The sequence below is a fragment of the Nycticebus coucang genome, chromosome 17 (assembly GCF_027406575.1).
Source record: "Nycticebus coucang isolate mNycCou1 chromosome 17, mNycCou1.pri, whole genome shotgun sequence".
NCBI classification, from domain to species: Eukaryota; Metazoa; Chordata; class Mammalia; order Primates; family Lorisidae; genus Nycticebus; species Nycticebus coucang.
The window spans coordinates 11,913,014-11,930,593 of NC_069796.1; the positions used below are offsets into that span (position 1 = coordinate 11,913,014).

The 17,580-nt window shown below is 38.9% G+C and overlaps 2 protein-coding genes across 6 annotated transcripts in view; one reads left to right on the plus strand and one right to left on the minus strand.

The window, feature by feature from the left end:
* Window positions 1–2,407, plus strand: part of LOC128569248 (60S ribosomal protein L35a-like) — a 44,095-nt gene extending 41,688 nt beyond the window's left edge. The window contains exon 2 of the mRNA XM_053567385.1: window positions 2,042–2,407. Coding sequence (XP_053423360.1) covers window positions 2,075–2,407 — 333 coding nt within the window. The 5' untranslated portion in view covers window positions 2,042–2,074. The remainder of the gene's footprint in view (window positions 1–2,041) is intronic.
* Window positions 1–17,580, minus strand: part of EPB41L4A (erythrocyte membrane protein band 4.1 like 4A) — a 238,070-nt gene that overhangs the window by 39,062 nt on the left and 181,428 nt on the right. For 4 of the 5 annotated variants that reach the window (XR_008375291.1, XM_053567384.1, XM_053567382.1 and 1 more), the window contains exon 18: window positions 6,050–6,169. The exons of the other annotated variant lie outside the window; for it this stretch is intronic. Coding sequence is in view for 3 of the 4 variants with exons in the window: in XM_053567384.1 (XP_053423359.1) it covers window positions 6,050–6,169 (120 nt within the window). In the remaining variant the exon portion in view is untranslated. The remainder of the gene's footprint in view (window positions 1–6,049; window positions 6,170–17,580) is intronic. 5 annotated transcript variants of the gene reach the window in all.

The window sequence follows — 17,580 nt, forward strand, 5'->3', positions numbered from 1 at the left end:
AGTCGTCATTTTTGTTTAGCAGGCCCAGGCTGGATTAAAACCCGCCAGCTCAGGTGTATGCGGCTGGCCCCTTAGCCCCTTGAGCCACAGGCACCGAACCACTGTTGGAAATTTTAACTTTCCTCTCTCAATGACTACTTTAAAAGTAGATAAATCAGAAAAGACATGCTACCAAGGAACTGGGCCTACCTGACAGCCAATGACTGGGACTATTAATTCTTTTCAAGTGCACAGATCATTCATCACTGAAGACCATATGCTAGGCCTTAAAACAAATCTCAATAAATTAACATCATACAGTTTTTTTTTAACCACAATGGAATGAAATGAGAAATGAATGACAATGAGATATTTAGAAAATTGCCTAATATTTGGAAATTAAAGAACACACAACTGCAAAACCCATGATCAAAGAAATCACATGGGAAACTGAAAATCATTTTGAACTACATGATAATGAAACAGTGATGTTAAAAAATATGTAATATATAGTTAAGGTGAGACTAAAAGCAGAATTTATAAATTTATGCTTAATCAAAAAAGAAGAAAGTTTTAAAATCAGTGTCACCTTAAGAAGAAAAAAGAGCAAGTAAAAGACAAAATAAAAAGAAAGAAAAATAATGAAGAGCAAAAATCAAAGAAATAGATAACAAATAACAAACAACAACAACAAAAAAAAATCAACAAACCCAAGGCTGGTTCCCTTTGAAAACTAAATTAAGGAGGGAGGAGAGAGAAAACACCAATCACCAACGTCAGGAATGAAAATCGTGATATCACAACAGATTGCACAGATGTTAAAAAGATAATGAGGAATTATGAACAGTTTTTATTAAAAGATTTGACAACTTAGAGAAAAATGAACAAATTCCTTTTGAAATATAAATTACCAAAATCTAGACATAACAAGTTGAAAATATGAATCAACCAGTGTCTGCAAAAGAAATTTGAATTTGTCATTTAAAATGTTCCATAAGGAAAACTCCAGGCAGAGATGATGTCATTGTTGAATTACATACATATAAGGAAGAAAAATGATTTTATATTAAAATATTCAGAAAAATAGAGGAAGAAGGAATATTTCCCAGATTATTTCAAATGAGCAGTATTACACTGTTACCAAAAATCTGATAACGTAATAAAATTATTGATCAATTTTTCTCATGAACATAGAAAAAAATCTTGAAATAATGCCATGCAGAATCCAGCAATATATAAATAGGAAAACGCGTCACATCCTAGAAATGCAAGGATGCATCATTCAAAATCAAATCAGGGTAATTCCTCCTCTAATAGAATAAACATAACCCATTTACAATGATCTCAGTGGATGCAGAAAGAGCTTACAGAACTCATTCATGATCAACTCTTCACAAACTCAGCAAAATAGGAATAGAAGGATCCTCCTCAATTTTACAGCTAGCAGCATACTTCATGTGAAATACCGAATCCTTTCCGCAGAAGAAAGCAAGCAAGCTAACGATGTCTGCTTTCTTACCACTTCTATTCAACACTGTAATTCAACACTGCATGAGAAGATCTCGCCAGCACAATAAGGGAAGGAAAAGAATAAAAGGCAAAAAGATTAGAAATCAAGGAAAACTGTCTCTACCCACAAACAATGTGATTGTAACTATAGAACACCCTGAGAAACCTCAAGCTTCTACAGCTGCCGGAACTTAAGCTCATAAAGTGGCAAGATTTAACATCAGTATTTTTTTAAAAAATCATTTTTTCTATATATTAGCAAACAATTGGAAAATAAATTGTTTAAATGTACAGTTCAATAGAATTAAAAATATCAAATATTTAGGATCAAATTTAATAAAATAAATAACTGTACTGAAAAACTATAAAACACTGCTAAAGACAAGTGAATGGGTAAGATACTCATTTTTCTCAAAATTGACCTCTAGATTCAACATACTCCTAATCTAAACCCTTTTTCTTTCTTTTTGCTAGCAGAGAAGGTGGTAAAAACTGACAAGTGGATCCAAAATTTTACACACAACCTTTTTCCGCCATCTTGGGGCCTGTGGAGGTCTGCTGGGAACAGGACTTCTAAAAGGCGTATATGTCTGGAAGGCTGTGGTCCAAGGCCATTTTTGCTGGCTATAAGAGAGGTCTCCGGAACCAAAGAGAGAACACAGCCCTTCTTAAAATTGAAGGTGTTTATGCCCGAGATGAAACTGAATTTTATTTGGGCAAGAGATGTGTTTATGTATACAAAGCAAAGAACAACACAGTGACTCCTGGCGGCAAACCAAACAAAACCAGAGTAATCTGGGGAAAGATAACTAGAGCCCATGGAAACAGTGGCATGGTTCGTGCCAAATTCCAAAGCAACCTTCCTGCTAAGGCCATTGGACACAGAATCCGTGTGATGCTGTACCCCTCAAGGATTTAGTGATGAAAAGTAAATAAAAGTGGATTTGTGCTGTTGTAAAAAAAATAAAATAAAATTTTACATACAAATGCAAAGGACCCAAAATAGTTAAAGCAATCTTGAAAAAAGAAAAAGAAAAAAACCAAAGTCGGAGAATTTACACTGCCTGATTCAAGCCTTACTATAAAACTACAGTAACAAAGTAAGACAACTTGGTAACTTAGGGATAGACAAATAGATCAATGAAATGAAACTGGCCCACATATAAGCAGTCAATTGATTTTCAACAAAGGCTGCAAGGCAGCTCAATGAAGGCAATCTTTTCACAAATGGAGTAATTGGATAGACATGATGAAAACACCTCTCAATCTCTACCCCACACGTACACGACAATTAACTCTACATATTAGATTGCAGATCTAAATATACGAGTAAAATCTATAAAGCTGCTAGAAAAAGATGTAAGACTACCTGTGACCAAAAGCTAGGCAAACATTCCTTGATGTGAAAAAGCCTTAACTATAAATAAAATAAATGATACACTGGTCTTCATCAAAATTAAAAACGTCTGCCCATCAAAAAACAATGTTAAGAAGATGAAAAGGCAAACCACAGCCTGGGAGCAAGTATTCAAAATACACATACCCGAAAAAGAGCATTATCCAGAATACATAAGTAATTTACAAATGAATAATAAAAAAGACAACCCAATTCAAAGTGGATAAAAATTTGGACAATTTAAAAATGAAGATATATGAATAACCAATAGCACACAAGAATGTGGTTAATAACATTAGTCATCATAGAAACACTAATTAAAACCACAGTATAATACTATTTCAAGACTATCAGAATACCTAAAATTAACAAGACTGACAAAACCAAATATGAGCAAGAAGGGGTCAGAATGAAAACTCTCACGCATTGTCAGTCAGGTGTAAGATGATACGAGTTCTTTGGAAATCAGTTTGGTAGCTCCTGATAAAATTAAACTACAAATAGCCTCTACCCCAGAAATCCCACTCCTCGGTATTTACTCAAGACAAAGGAGAACAGATTTCCACAGATACACCTGTACAGAATGTTATTAGCAGCTTTTGACACAATGGCAAAAGCTGGAAAACAATCCAAACGTCCATCAGGAGAAGAATGGATAAAGAAAGTGACATATTGATACCAAAAAATCTCCTTAACCACTGATACCATGAAGGGATCTCAAAAACATTGTTTCATGAAAGCAGCCAAATTTTAAAAGAGTATGTACTATGTTATGACATTTATATAACGTTCAGTGGAGACAAAAACTAATCTATGGTGATAGAAATCAGAACAGTGGTTGCCTGTAGGGTGGGCACTGACTAGAACGACCAGGAGGGAACTTTCTGGATGATGGAAATACCTACATCTCCACTGGCAGGATGGGCACATTATATCTACATCTGTTAAAATTCACTGAACTGTACACTTAACCAAGAGAGCATCTAACTGAATGTAAATTTCACCTCAATTAAAAAAGTTTATTCTTTAGGCTGTTAGATGAACCTCCCTCAATTAAAAAATGATTCAGTTCCCAGGTCTATGTACATATATTTGCCCCATAATACAACTGAATTACAGATACTCAACAACTTTGAATTATTCTAGTTGTCAACTTTATTTTTTTTTGGCAACTTTACTTATAAATGAATAGTTCCATACTATTGCCACCAAGAACATTCTTTGATTTCTCTAAAATTTATGCCAGGTGTATGCCTGTAGCCCCAGCTACTCAGAACACTGAGGTTGGAGGATTGCTTGAGCCCAGAATTCTGGGCTGTAGTGTGTGACACCAATTGGGTGTCCGCACCAAGTTTACCATAATATGATGGCCTCTCAAGAGCAGAGGACCACCAGGTTGCCTAAGGAGGGATAAACAAGCCTAGGTTAGAAATGGAGCAGGTTAAAACTCCCAGGCTGCTCAATAGTAAGATTAAGCCTATTAATAAGCACTGCACTCCAGCCTGGGCAACACAGCAAGATCCTGTCTCTTAAAAAAAAAAAAAAATGTAAAAAAAACAAAACAAAAAAAAAAATGTACATATGGGATGTTTCCTAATCTTATTTTACTTCTCCCTTTTTAAATAAATGAAATGCACTGCTGGCATTTAACTGAACTTTAGAAATTATTAGAAAAGCTGAATGCTGTTTTAAGATTTAATATCAAGTTACCAAATCTGGTGTATAACAAGTCTCTCATAGAAAAACATTCACATGAAAAGGTGGAAGTGTGGTGGCAAAAGATATACCCATGACTATGCTGGATCTGACCTTGGGTTCTGTGCCTTTTGGTTAAACTATCTTCACTGAAGTCTGATTCCTTCATATTTAAATCATCCTTTTTTAAAGGGGCTTGGGGGAGGTGCTATTAAGACAAAAAGAACTTTTTATTAGCTTCTGCTTCAAATTGAACAATATATTAGAGTCCCCCCCAAAAAGAAACATGGTAGAATAATAAATAAATTTGCTAAGGGTAAATATTACTTAATGACTACTTGCAGGCTTTCTATTACAAAAGTAGTAGTCATCAATCACTGTGATGTACTACTGATTAAAAAAAAAAAAAAAACCACACATGCTGGGTTAACTTCTAATAAAAGCTAAACATCGGGCAGTGCCTGTGGCTCAAAGGAGTAAGGCGCCGGCCCCATATGCAGGAGGTGGCGAGTTCAAACCCGGCCCCAGCCAAAAAAAAAAAAGAAAGAAAGAAAAAAACTGTAAAAGCTAAACATCTAAGACCTACAGCACAAAGGCCCTGGGTGTACCATGCAGAGTCCTCGCTTGGCCTTGGCTAACCTGATCTGGCACTCACAGCAGTCCTCGAGCATCCTTCTGCCTGGCTCCCTCCCTCCTTACCCAGGTTTGTTTCTACAACTTTCCATTGCTTTATCTTAAGACCCTTGGCTTTAATGCCTCCTCCCATGAGTAATCAGCCTCAGACATCTAACCACCCACTATCACAAAACAACCTGCAGGCAGTCTTGGCTCACTTTAAAAAGGTGTGTTTGGGGAAGTGGGAGGTGGGGAGGTCTAATTCTTGATGATGCACAGATTTAAAAAACAAAAACACATATAAACTGTATGTGCTCAAAGAAAATTATCTGGGGGGACTGGAAATCTCAGGGTGATGGGATAATTGTGCTCACACATGGCATTGCCTAGCAACGCACATCCCAACCTTGGGGTGTAATGAATCACTCACTCACTGCTGCTCACAAATGGTAATTGGATGAGAAGATATTCACATCTGGTTTGCTCTGTAACAAGACTTCAGAGAACTGTGGGACTCAAATTGAGAGAAGCAGCAGGTAGTTCACCCTCAGCCAGAGTCCCCAACAAAGGAGACCATTCCCATTCCTCCAGCTGAATGTATGCTTTTGTTTAAAAGCAGTATAAAAACAGCACAAATACATGGTGTGATAGCCTTGCTTTCATAACATTTCACTTCGGCCATGCTCTAATTTCTACGGCTTCAAATATAGCCAATGTCACAAACATAAGAAAGTAAATATGGCAAACAGCAGGAGAATCAGGGTTGAACTAAACCACTTTAGAAGACCCCGGCGGTCATAAGCTACTTAGAGCTCAGGGTTTCTGAATCCAGGTATAAAAAAAGAGTCCACATACGAGCGAGATCTGTGTCTGGATCGCCTGTTGTTGGTGTCTGCTTGATTCTTTTCCTTTTGTCTCCTTAATACAGCTTCCCACTGAGGTGCTGAATCAACCATATCATTCTCCTGCCGTATTCTGAAAAGCAAAACCATCCATGTGAAGTTCACGCCCCCACACATGGAGCCTTGTTTTGGGTTGACCCTAAACTTGCTTATAAAAGTTATTTAAGGAACAGAAAACGCATTATAATCATTGAAAGTTACAAATGTACTGGATTAATACTATGTATATCCGTTAAGTAGTTAAGTGTGTATATAAGTGCATATTATAATATTTATATTAAATATGTACGTGTAAGTTACGTTTGGACTTCTGACTTAAAATTTTATAGGAAAAAGATGTGGCGAATGCAAACTCATTTAAAACATATTTAAGTTTTGGCTAAAGAAACAACAGCATCTCCTACAGTGCCAATCTTAATGTATGAAACAAAATCATTTTTTAAAATGTGCTAGTCAAAAATAGCAATAAATGAAATGCTCTTAATAATGCACACTAATTGTCAAAGTTGTTATCAACAAGAGGTACCAGAAATAATTCCCATTTTTAAAGACAGAAAACCAGAAGTACAAAAAGTTAAATAAGAGGGGAAAATGCGTGGATAGTGGAACAAGCATACACTGTTTTGACTGTGGCCACTCACGTGTTGTAGAGGGAATGAGGGCTGGACACGCAATGTGGCCAAGGGCCAGGCAAAGCCCCCGTGAAGCAGAGAAATGGAAACAGGAAGGCCTGGGGAGCATAGGCATTGCCACGTGAGATCACAGGCAGTATTACCAAATCTTCTCATTTAAAAAAGAAAAAAAAAAGATAAGCCCTCAATCTACACTTTTGAAATGAACTCTCCCAAGTTTCAAGCATTGACAACCAATTCCAAATGTTAAAGCACTGTCTGTAATAAGCACATCCGCGGACCACACTCAGCTGGCAGATGCATCAAGTCTTTTAAGCAAGTATTTAGCATGTAAATACTGTCTCCAAGGGTGAGTGTTCCTCCCACGAATGAAACATTTGAATATTTGAGCTTATAAATTTATGAAGCTCTTCAGGAAGCTGCTCTCATGTTTGGCTCCCAGGGTGTGAAGAGCAGCAGGGAACTGCTAGGGACTCAGCCCAGTCCTGACAATCTCCACGCATAACTGGGTCAGGGCACAGGTGAGCACCACAGCCCACTTGGAGCCATTTCTCTCCCTAAACAGACATCTTTTGGTTCCTCTGTTATAGCACTTTTTACAGGCGGTGAGGTAACAAATACTCATTTCACACAAAACTTAGCGATAAGGTAGAGTAAATTCAAGTTAGAAGAACCACACCTTATGAGGAAGAAACTATTGAAGTCTCTCTAGGTAAAGGGGAATTGTGTTAAGCAAAAAATTATCTGTAACATACTCGGAGCCTTTGAAGTATATACATTTCCTCACTAAGGTTTTCCTTTCTACCAGGCTATTATTTGAAGATTAACAGGAAGCAGTCATGGGGGTTTTTCACAGATTTTAAGAACATAGTTCTCTCTTTCATGACAGGTACAGAATAAATTAAAATTACACATTTACTGCTACGGACCTTCATGTTGGAAATATCTGAAGAAAAATATGATAAAATGTACTACCTGAGGTCCTAATTATTGATCATTCTTTGAAACAAATACCCCCATTTGAAAATCTCGTGTGGATATGTATCTGCACACGCACGCATGTGTGTGTATGGGTTCACATACACTTTTGTGGCCAGATCTATGCTTACGAGTCTTTCCATGTATCATGTGACAGTCAGAAACCCCCCTGTCCAGATGTCCAGAACTCAGGGGTCAGGGATAGGAGGAGACGGCCAATGGGCAGCATCTACCCTACCACAGGAACTCACACCTGGCCTGCTGGGCCCAGGATCAGACACAAAACCCAGGTCTCCCAACTCCTAATCAGACTGCAGCTTCCATTCTGAACAAAATCACTACATACCGTGGGCAGAACTAAATTTTACAACCTTAAGTATTTTTATCAGGAAATCAGCAACTCTAACTTTGAAAGGTCAAACCTAAGCAAGAACGAGGCCTGACTTAAACACATAATTTTTCCAGAGTGGACCTTTATTTAAAAGGAAGCCCTAATATTATATGTTCAGTCCCATCTGTTGTAGAATTCAGATGGTTACCTTCATACTCAGAGTTCACTTTCATGACAAACCTTAAACTCCTGAGATGTAAGCACATATATTTCCTGCACCTTGATAGTGATAAGGACTAACTGAGAAATTATTTCAGATTGTAACATGTACCTTTAACTTTTCTTTTTCTAATTGAAAAGTCTAAAGTGAGGGCGCAGTGTGGACTATTCTGATGACAGGCTACCTAAAAGCCCTGGCTTCAGCATTGTACAATTCATTCATATAACTTAAATACTTGTACCCCTCCTAATATTGCAAATTAAAAATTATTAAATTTTTTAAAAATTGAAAAACATTAAATGAGGGCAGAGAAACTGTCAGCTAATATCCTCGCGACCCACATTTGAAAGACAGATGCCCTCTACTGGTGATGCTGATTCATAAATATTCTAACAAGACTCATTAAAAATGTAAGGTGCACTGGAGAGTCACAACAGAAGCACATTTTCCTGAGTAGCAGGTACTGTGGCTGCCTTAGTCCATAATGAAGTTTGAAATTACACCCTTACAAAAGGCTTCTGGTTAATGGTCCTCATTACATGAATGAAAGTGTCATTTCTTCCATTGCTGAACTGCTCCAGAAAAGAAAAAAATGCTAGCCCTCGAAGAATATTGTGGCATTCAGTCCTTAAGAGGCAGGAGGTTATATAGGCATGAATAAAGAAATTTTTTAAATAAAACATGTCTCTTACGATTCTGACTGTGAAGCCTAGTTTATGCTTAGGTGGAGAGTACTCAAGTGGTTTTTGCTCCTTTCCTACATTTTAATTCTGATATTTAGATATACATCATGAAGAATAAAATACTGCAAACGTTGTATTGACATAGTACCTTTGAAAAAGTGAAAATGTGCTCTTACGTCATAGCCATGAAAATCTCAAGTGGGGGGGAGAGTCTACTGTAATTTATATTGGGGAGCTATTCATTTTTAAACATTGCATTTGAAGATGAACCTCAAAAAAATGCCAAATGCTGCTTTCCTTTGATGCCGTAAGTCAACATTTATCATATTGTGCCTTCTTTATCTATCACCATAGTCAATAGCTATATGAACAAGTATAACATAGTAAGGCTTTTTTAAAGATGTGTGTATAAGATGGCTATTCTAGAATGGAACGAACTCTAGCAATGTTTCAGAAAAGAAGAATTCCAAAATATTTCCTCCATATCTCACCAAACTTCAACCCTCTACTTTTCAAACTATCCATGCAGTTTAGATTTTAACTGCATTTGACAGTTATAGTTTGCAAGGGTTTTGAAGGTTAAATGCCATATAATCATTTGATAACAATAATGAAGACAGTAACTATTCCTGGTCCCTTCTTTCCTGTCTTACCTATGAAATAGGTCTGCCTCTCTTGCAAAATGTTTCACACCCCCGAGTCTTACACTGTCCTCTCCCTCTGGCAGTTTTGTTTCTAATAGGACCTTCCTTTACACCAGTTCTTAATTTACTTCCAATGTGCTAATGTAAAGACCACATTTGATACGGAGTCCAGGAAGTTCCATGGAGCAAATGTATGATGTGGCTTCAAATGACAAGTGATGCTACTCTTGAGTTATGAAGAGGATTTGGTTGTGAGAGTGGTTAAAAAAATAAATAAACATTATTGTCCCCATTCCCTAGGGAGAAAACATGTTTGGAATATCAGCAGACTTAAACCAGTGGGCATTTCTTTCATACAACCTGAAAATAGGTATCTGTTTCCCTAAAAGCAGTGTCCTGCCCGCCCTGATTTAGCAATGGGAATAGTGCTCCCAACTCTGTCACTAACTGACTCAGGGACCATCAGCTTTGGTCATTCTCAGTTTCTTTATCTATAAAATTACTGTGAAGATCCTTCCTAGCTTTAAATCTCAATGTTTAGCCAGCTGCCTATAATTGTAGCACTCTGGGAGGCTGAGGCAGGAGGATCCCTTCAGCTTAGGAGTTCAAGACCAGCCTGAGCAAGAGTGAGACCTCCCCCCACCCCATTTCTACCAAAAAGAGAGAAAAAAAAAAATAGCCAGACATATTGGCAGCTGCTTGTAGTTCCAGCTACTCAAGAGGCTGAGGCAGGAGGATCGCTTGAGCCCAGGAGTTTGAGGTTGCTGTGAATTAGGCTGTAGCCACGGCACTCTAGCCTAGGCAACAGAGCAAGACTCAGTCTCCAAATAAAATAACCCAGTTTTATTTCCAGGCCAGTCAGACACACTGAAAGAATTCGTTGTTCTTCCACTACAGCATAACGTTCTAGACAATTGCTTCACACGTATGGCCACTGTATTGCTAAAATTAAACCTGCAGGTCCCAGCTGACCACGAACTTGTGTTTCTCATCAACTGCACTCATTTTTGGATCACCTGCTACAAACCAATCTTCATTTTGTTTCAGTTTTTCTTCCCTAGGGAAATTTATGTTGGTTCCAGGCATCTGCCGGCATGCTCCCTGAAGACCAGAAAGCATAAACTCCATTTGCTGTGCTCACCTTCCCCACCTCAATAAATTATTCATATTTGTCTCAAAGATACTTGTGTCTCTTCCACTTATTCCTTACACTCCCTCTACTAAATGGGCTGCATTTGGTGCAATTCCCCTTTCAAACTCTGTTTTCATAATTTTTTAATCTGTTTTGCCCTCCAGTAATGTAACAGCCTTCCTTAGTCCATGTAGCTTTGTACTTCCAGTCATCTCTGCCAAGTTTGCTTATACTCCAGAAGCCCTAAATCATCTGCATCAAATTCCTAAATCTCCATACCAGTCTGGCTAAAGTAGAAATCAGAAACCCTGGCAGCCACAACATGGTGAACACATCTGTTTCCACTGGCTTGGGATGAACTGTCCCTTCCATACCCACAATTTTTACCTTGTTTGCAGCCCAGTAGGCATTGCCCACCAAAGAAACAGCTACCTATTGTGAGGCTATATGAAAGAAATGCACGCTGATTAAATGTGCTGACGTTCTCCTAGGGAATGGGGTCAACAAACTTTTTTTTTTTTTTTAGTTCTATTTTTTTAACCACTCACAACAAAATCCTACCAAAATTGTGATCTAGATTTGCCCTACTTGGATGTATCGTAACTATCAGTGTGCAAAATTTCTGCTACAGAAATGCGTTTCTTTCTTCTTTGTTTAAAAAATAATATGAAAGACCTTATGGAACATAGTTAAAATATTCATAACTCTTACATGATATTTGGATACTAACAGATATCCAGTAGACTAACCTAGAAGGCAGGAAGAAACTCTGAAAACATATGTGCCAGAAATAAATTCCTGTTAGAAAATATTTCTTTCACTTTCAGATGGCTGGGCCGCATTTTACAGATGTTGCCGGAACTTCAACTAACACTGAGCAGCGCGGGACGCCCTCGTTAAGTGACAGACCCTCCGTGCAGGGTGCTTTCTGTTTCATGGCACAGCCACTATCTCCTGGATCTTCACAAGCTCTTATGAGGCAGGCTGGGCAGCTGTTACTCCACTTTCTACTTTGCCCTTGAGAACTGAAGATTCAAAGGGTATTGTAGCCAGCTTATAGCCACAGAACTCTTCAAAGCAGGGTCAAGTTCATAACACAGGCTCCCTAATTTGCACATCCATATACACACAGCTTCCAGTAAGTGACTCGTGTGTTTATGATGCAAATATACCAAGAAAAAAATTAGACAAATGTTCAAATGGCCCCCTGTGGCCAATTTCCTTAAATCCAGCTCTTACCCTGAGCTTCTTCCATTTCTCTGACTCTTTTAATCCTTGTCAGGTTCCAGAGTTACTTCCATTTTTCTGCTATTGCAAAAAAAGAAAAAAAACAAAAGAAAAACCCTACTTCTCCACGTCACCCACCCCTCCAAATCTCCCACTTCACAGTTCTAAGAGCCTAGCAAGACATCAAAGCTAATGGATGATCAAGTAATCCAAGATTCTCCCCAGTGAATGCTCAAAGGACTGCTGGTTTTTATCAATACCACAAAGGATATTTTGAGAATCACTTTCTTTGAATGTCAAGGATATTTTATTAAGCTCAAGGTATTTTTAGGGAAATCTGGTTCATGAAAGGTTTCACTCCACTAAGTCCACTTCCTAGTTCCCTTCAGCATATGTCCTTGAAAAAAAACCCAGGGCATGACCCATGAGGTCTATAGAGAAGCTGGCTGACACGTCTGATCTCAGCAACAAGATTCAAAATTCCAACTAGTAAAAACTAATACTACCTAACATCCACAACACAGGTTACTAACTTTATAGTGCCTTATTTTAGGTAAGCTCCCAATGTCATGAATTTAATTGAACCAACTGTTTCACAACAGTTTGCAAGTCAATATAGCAAACTGAGTAATTAAAGAAAGATGAAGCATTTCAGCTTTTAATCCTCTCAGAGAACTGAAATGCCATTTCATTTCCCAGTACCAACCTAGCCTTTACTATTTATATCACAGAATTTTATAACTTTTGGGAGTCCATGAAAATATCCACTTAAGAGTCTGATAAAAGCAACAGATCCTGTAGAAAATTATGTGCTTGAAGCACACACAAATTTTCACACAATTTCGTAGTGTTATGAGACCCCGAAAAGCTACCCATAAATGCCTGGTGTAAAAATAACTAAAATATATAAAGTTAGGAAAGGTGGGAGAATACAAGAAAGGACCAAAAGCAAAGTAAAAAAAAGGCTGGAAGAGGGCTGGGAGGAGAGGACAGGCGAAGAGGCAGCAACTAACTCCAGAACTGTGTGCCTCTACACACAAGAGAACTTGCCCTTCCCGATTTCCTCTGATCTTTACAGTAACTGGATCAACAAAATAGATTCCCCCGTCTGTCATTAACCGTTCCCTACACACACACACACACACACACACACACACACACACACACACACACACACACACACATACACACACACACACTTTTAAGACAAGAAAACTAAGACCTAAATTGGTTAAACGATTTGGGCAAGGTCAAATAACAGCACACAGCAAAAACCAAGACCCTGACTCAAATCCTCCAATTTGTGACACACCTACGCAGAAAGAAAATTCAGAAAGGACAGAAGAAAGAAAGAAAGAGTTGGAAAGAAGCCTAGGGAAGAGAAATGAACTGTGTTGGGAGAATATTGTGATCAAAAGAGGGAGGCGGGAGGCAAGAGGACAGAGAGGGAAACTGAGGCGGAAATAAGGACCCTGTCCGCTGAGGTCCTCTGTCTTCTTCACAAGCAGCTGGCTCCAATTCCTAACTGGTTATAAAAAGGGAATGAAAAAGTTTCTTCTCAAACCTCAAAATCCAGAAAACTATAGGATGCCCACCCAGATTATATCAAAAGGAAAGAAAAAACTGAAGTGGAAAGCAGTAAGGGCAGATGTAACCGAAGCCGTCTCAGGGTGGGAGGGCGAATTCCTCTGGGGTTCTAGGAGACACTGTAGAATGAGCCCTCACGGCGCAGGAGATGCCTCTCGCATCTGGCCCCAGCTGGATGCAAGGTGAGAGGGCAGGGTTATTATATACAGTATATTATTATACTTTTCTGAAATCAAAAATAAACAAAACAACCTTTGCTTCTAATATTAGAAGATGATCTTCCAGAGATGGTCTGGGTTATCTTTTTTTTTTTAATGATTATTAAAAGCCTAACTTGGATGAAGTTGATATGTAAATAAAGTTTTATTAATTCTTGCTTCTCTTCACACAAAATGAGAGATGTTTATATTGTTATCCACGAAAACAGTAAAGCAGTTTAAACTTCAATAGGTTGACTTAGGAAAAAAAAAACCCCAAAATACAATAATCCTGAGGAGTGTCCTCAAGCCTAACAGGAAAGACATCTTTTATGTTATAAAAGAAAAAAGAAATCCTCACAAGTATAAGAGGGACTTTATCTAACAAATGCAATCAGCGCAACCTAATTCTTTGTACCCTCAATGAATCCCAAACAAAAAATAATAACTAACACTGGAGAAGAGCTAGAAAAATATTTTTTAAAAAATCCTGCCAGCAAACACATGTATATGTAAAAATAAAAAATAAAAAATAAAAAATAAATCCTGCCAGAAGGACAGACAAAGGGAACAACTTCTACAAGACTAGATACGGTGTCTAGAAAGTAACAGACTCTATTCAAAGTCCCACTGGACACATCGGGGGCTCCAAAAGAGTGAGCCTGAGAGGCAGATTGCCCAGGAGTTGCTCCTGTCCAGGTTTACAGTTTCCCAAGGGGAGAAACAAACGCAGAGCGTGTCAGGGTGCAGCTCTTGCTGCAAAAGTGACAAAGTGCTGTGGATTTGGAGATGAGACCTCGCTGGCAGCAGCAGAACATCAGCATAGGCAAGAGTCTGTTTGCCCTGTACTGGGATTACTAGTCCTGGGATCACTAGTCTTGGGATTACTAGTCCTGGGATTACTAGCTCAAAGGGCAATGCTGAGAGAGCTCTCTGGGTCACACCGTCAGCCAAGAAAATGAAGGATGAATGAAGGTGAACAGTCATCCCCCCCAAAGAGGAGTCTTTGGCACAAGTAGGAACTCAGACATTAGGAGACAGCCTTCAGCACAGACGTATGACATATGGGGACCATAGCAGGACTGCAGTTTACTCATACTCGCATACCTCAATGTGCAATGAGTAGGTTCTAGCAAAATTGAGAAGGCCAATAGTGGGATTGGGGGGCAAGCAGTCCAGCATGGTGGGGAAGCAGCATCCAGAGGCAGCTCCACGCCTTTGCACCAACTTTCTCTTTCCCTGCAAGCCACCACCTGCTGCACCAGAATTCGCAGGAGTGGGGATCAGAACTCACATACATATTTCTCCCTCTGCCAACCTGTTGCTGTGCTCTTGAGAGCCAGAATCTAGACTTCATATGCTATAGGCAACTTACATTCCCTTGGGGCAATATTTCTACAGGCAAGAGGAGCAACTGTGAAGCCCTGTGGGATCCTTCACATGAAATGTGTCAGTGTGTTTTGAAAGCTATTTTTTAGGACTCGCCTTACAAAGCACATTAGCATTCTAAAAGAACGTATTTCCTACGCAGTACAAAGAAAGCCAATCAAAAAATCTGCCCATGAGGAGGAGGAAGAAACGCTTAAGGGAGAAAAGACCTACAAGGTGCCAGCAGAGCATAATGAGGAATTTAAGGATTTGATGGCAAATTTGGCTAGTGTTCATTTTTTTCTCTTTTATGTGTTTGCTTCATGCCTTGGCCTTGAGGTAGAGCAGTTCCCCTCCCATCTCTGCCACCTGCTGTCCTCACCCTTCATCTACATGTGACTGCTAAATGGATCTTTTTTCTCTTTTCTCAATAGTCTCATCTGACCACAACAGGGTGGCCTTTCAAATTTATACCCACAGCCTACCTCTTAACTCACATTTTCACAGCCTCCAAGGTACCCCAGGTCCTGCTGTCAGCCAGGGCTCTGTCCTTTCTATGACAGCCCATCCCCTTTCCGCCTTCCCTCCTGATCTCACCAGCCTACCTTGGTGCAATGACTCTCACAGGCACAGACAAACCAAACTAGCAGCTTCCAAATGGAGGAATCACCTGGAAAAGCTGCACAACCCTGCCACCCAGAAGGTGCCCACTGGTCTCCTCAGGGGACTGATGGAGAAGGAGAAAGGTGTGGAAGGTGCAGAAAAAGAGGAAGTGTGTGCAATTTAAGATCCCCAGAGGATTCTGTTACCCTTCCCCTCATACCTGGAAGAAGTGCTTCTCTAAACCTGGATATTATCTGTGAAGTCCTATTTCTCCCTCATATTCCTCATCAGATTGGTTACCAAATCCTTGCTCATTACCTCTCAAAAACACCTCCCTAATCTGGTTCTTCCTTTCCATTCCCACAGCACCAACCTCATTATCTCCTGCCAGAATTATAGTTCCAATTGCTTCTGAGCAGGTTTCTGAACCTCCAGGCTCTCTAGGCTCCAATCCACCTTGCACAGTGCTGCCAGATTAACTGTCCTTTTTTAAAAATTTTCATTCATTTATTCACTCATTATTTGGGGTTAATGTGAGGGTACAACCAGATCACAATATTTGCATTTGTTAAGTACAGTCTATCTTGCAGTTGTGTCCCACACCCCAAAGGTGTGGCATAAACCCCTTACATTGCGCCCAACAAGTGGGAACACACCAATCTCTCCTGTTACCCTCTCTCTTCTGCCCCAACTTGAATTGAATTGAGTTTCTTATGTGGGCATGTATTAGATCATCTACTGGCTTCATATTAGTATTGAGTACATTGGATATTTGCTTTCCATTGTTGTGATACTTTATGAAGAATGTGCTTCAACTCCATTCAGGTAAATACAAAAGATGTAAAGTCTCCATCTTTTTATGGCTGAATAATATTCCATGGCATACATATCCTACAGTTTGTTAATCCATTCCTATGTTGATGGATATTTAGGTTGTTTCCACATCTTGACAATTATAAATTGAGCTGTGATAAATAATCTAGAGAAAAATGATATGATAAAATGATTTTTTTTTCTTTTGGGCAGATGCCTCGTAGTGGAATTGTGGGGTCAAAAGGGAGATCTAATTTGAGTTCTTTGAAGGTTCTCCATACTTCTTTCCAAAGAGGTTGTATTAGTTTGCAGTCCCACCAACAGTGTAAAACTGTTCTCTTCTCTCTGCATCCATACCACACTGCAACTTTGAGACTTTATGATGTGGGCTATTCTCACTGGGGATAGGTGATATCTCAGAGTGGTTTTGATTTACATTTCTCTAATGATTAGGGATGATGAGCATGTTTTCACATGTTAGCCTACATCTGTCTTCCTTAGAGAAGGTTCATTTCCTCTACATTGTCAAATTTCTGAGCATAGAGTTGTTTGTAAGTAATCAGAAATAATCTCTTGTATCTCTGTGCTTATCAGTTGTTATTTCCCCTTTTTCATTTCTGATTGAGGTTATTAAAGATTTTACTTTTCTGTTTCTAGTTAATCTGGCCAAAGGTTTACCTGTTTTGTTTATCTTTTTGAAGAACCAACTTTTTGTTTCATTAATATTCTGAGTGATTCTTTTGTTTTCAATTTCATTTATTTCTGGTTTAATGTTGGTTATTTCTTTTTCTCTGCTAGTTTTGGGATAAGATGGCTCCTCCTTTTTCATTTTTTTAAGATGATTCATTAGGTTGTTGATGTGCTCTCTTTCTGTTTTTCAGATGTAGGCATCTAATACAATAAATTTCCCTCTTAGGACTGCTTTTGCAGTGTCCCACAGGTTTTGGTGGTTTGTGTCTGCATTGTTGTTATGCTCAAGGAAGCTAATGATTTCCCCTTTTATCTCTTTCTTAACCCAACTGTCATTCAGCATAAGGGTGTTCAGTTTCCATGCCTTTGTGTGGGGATG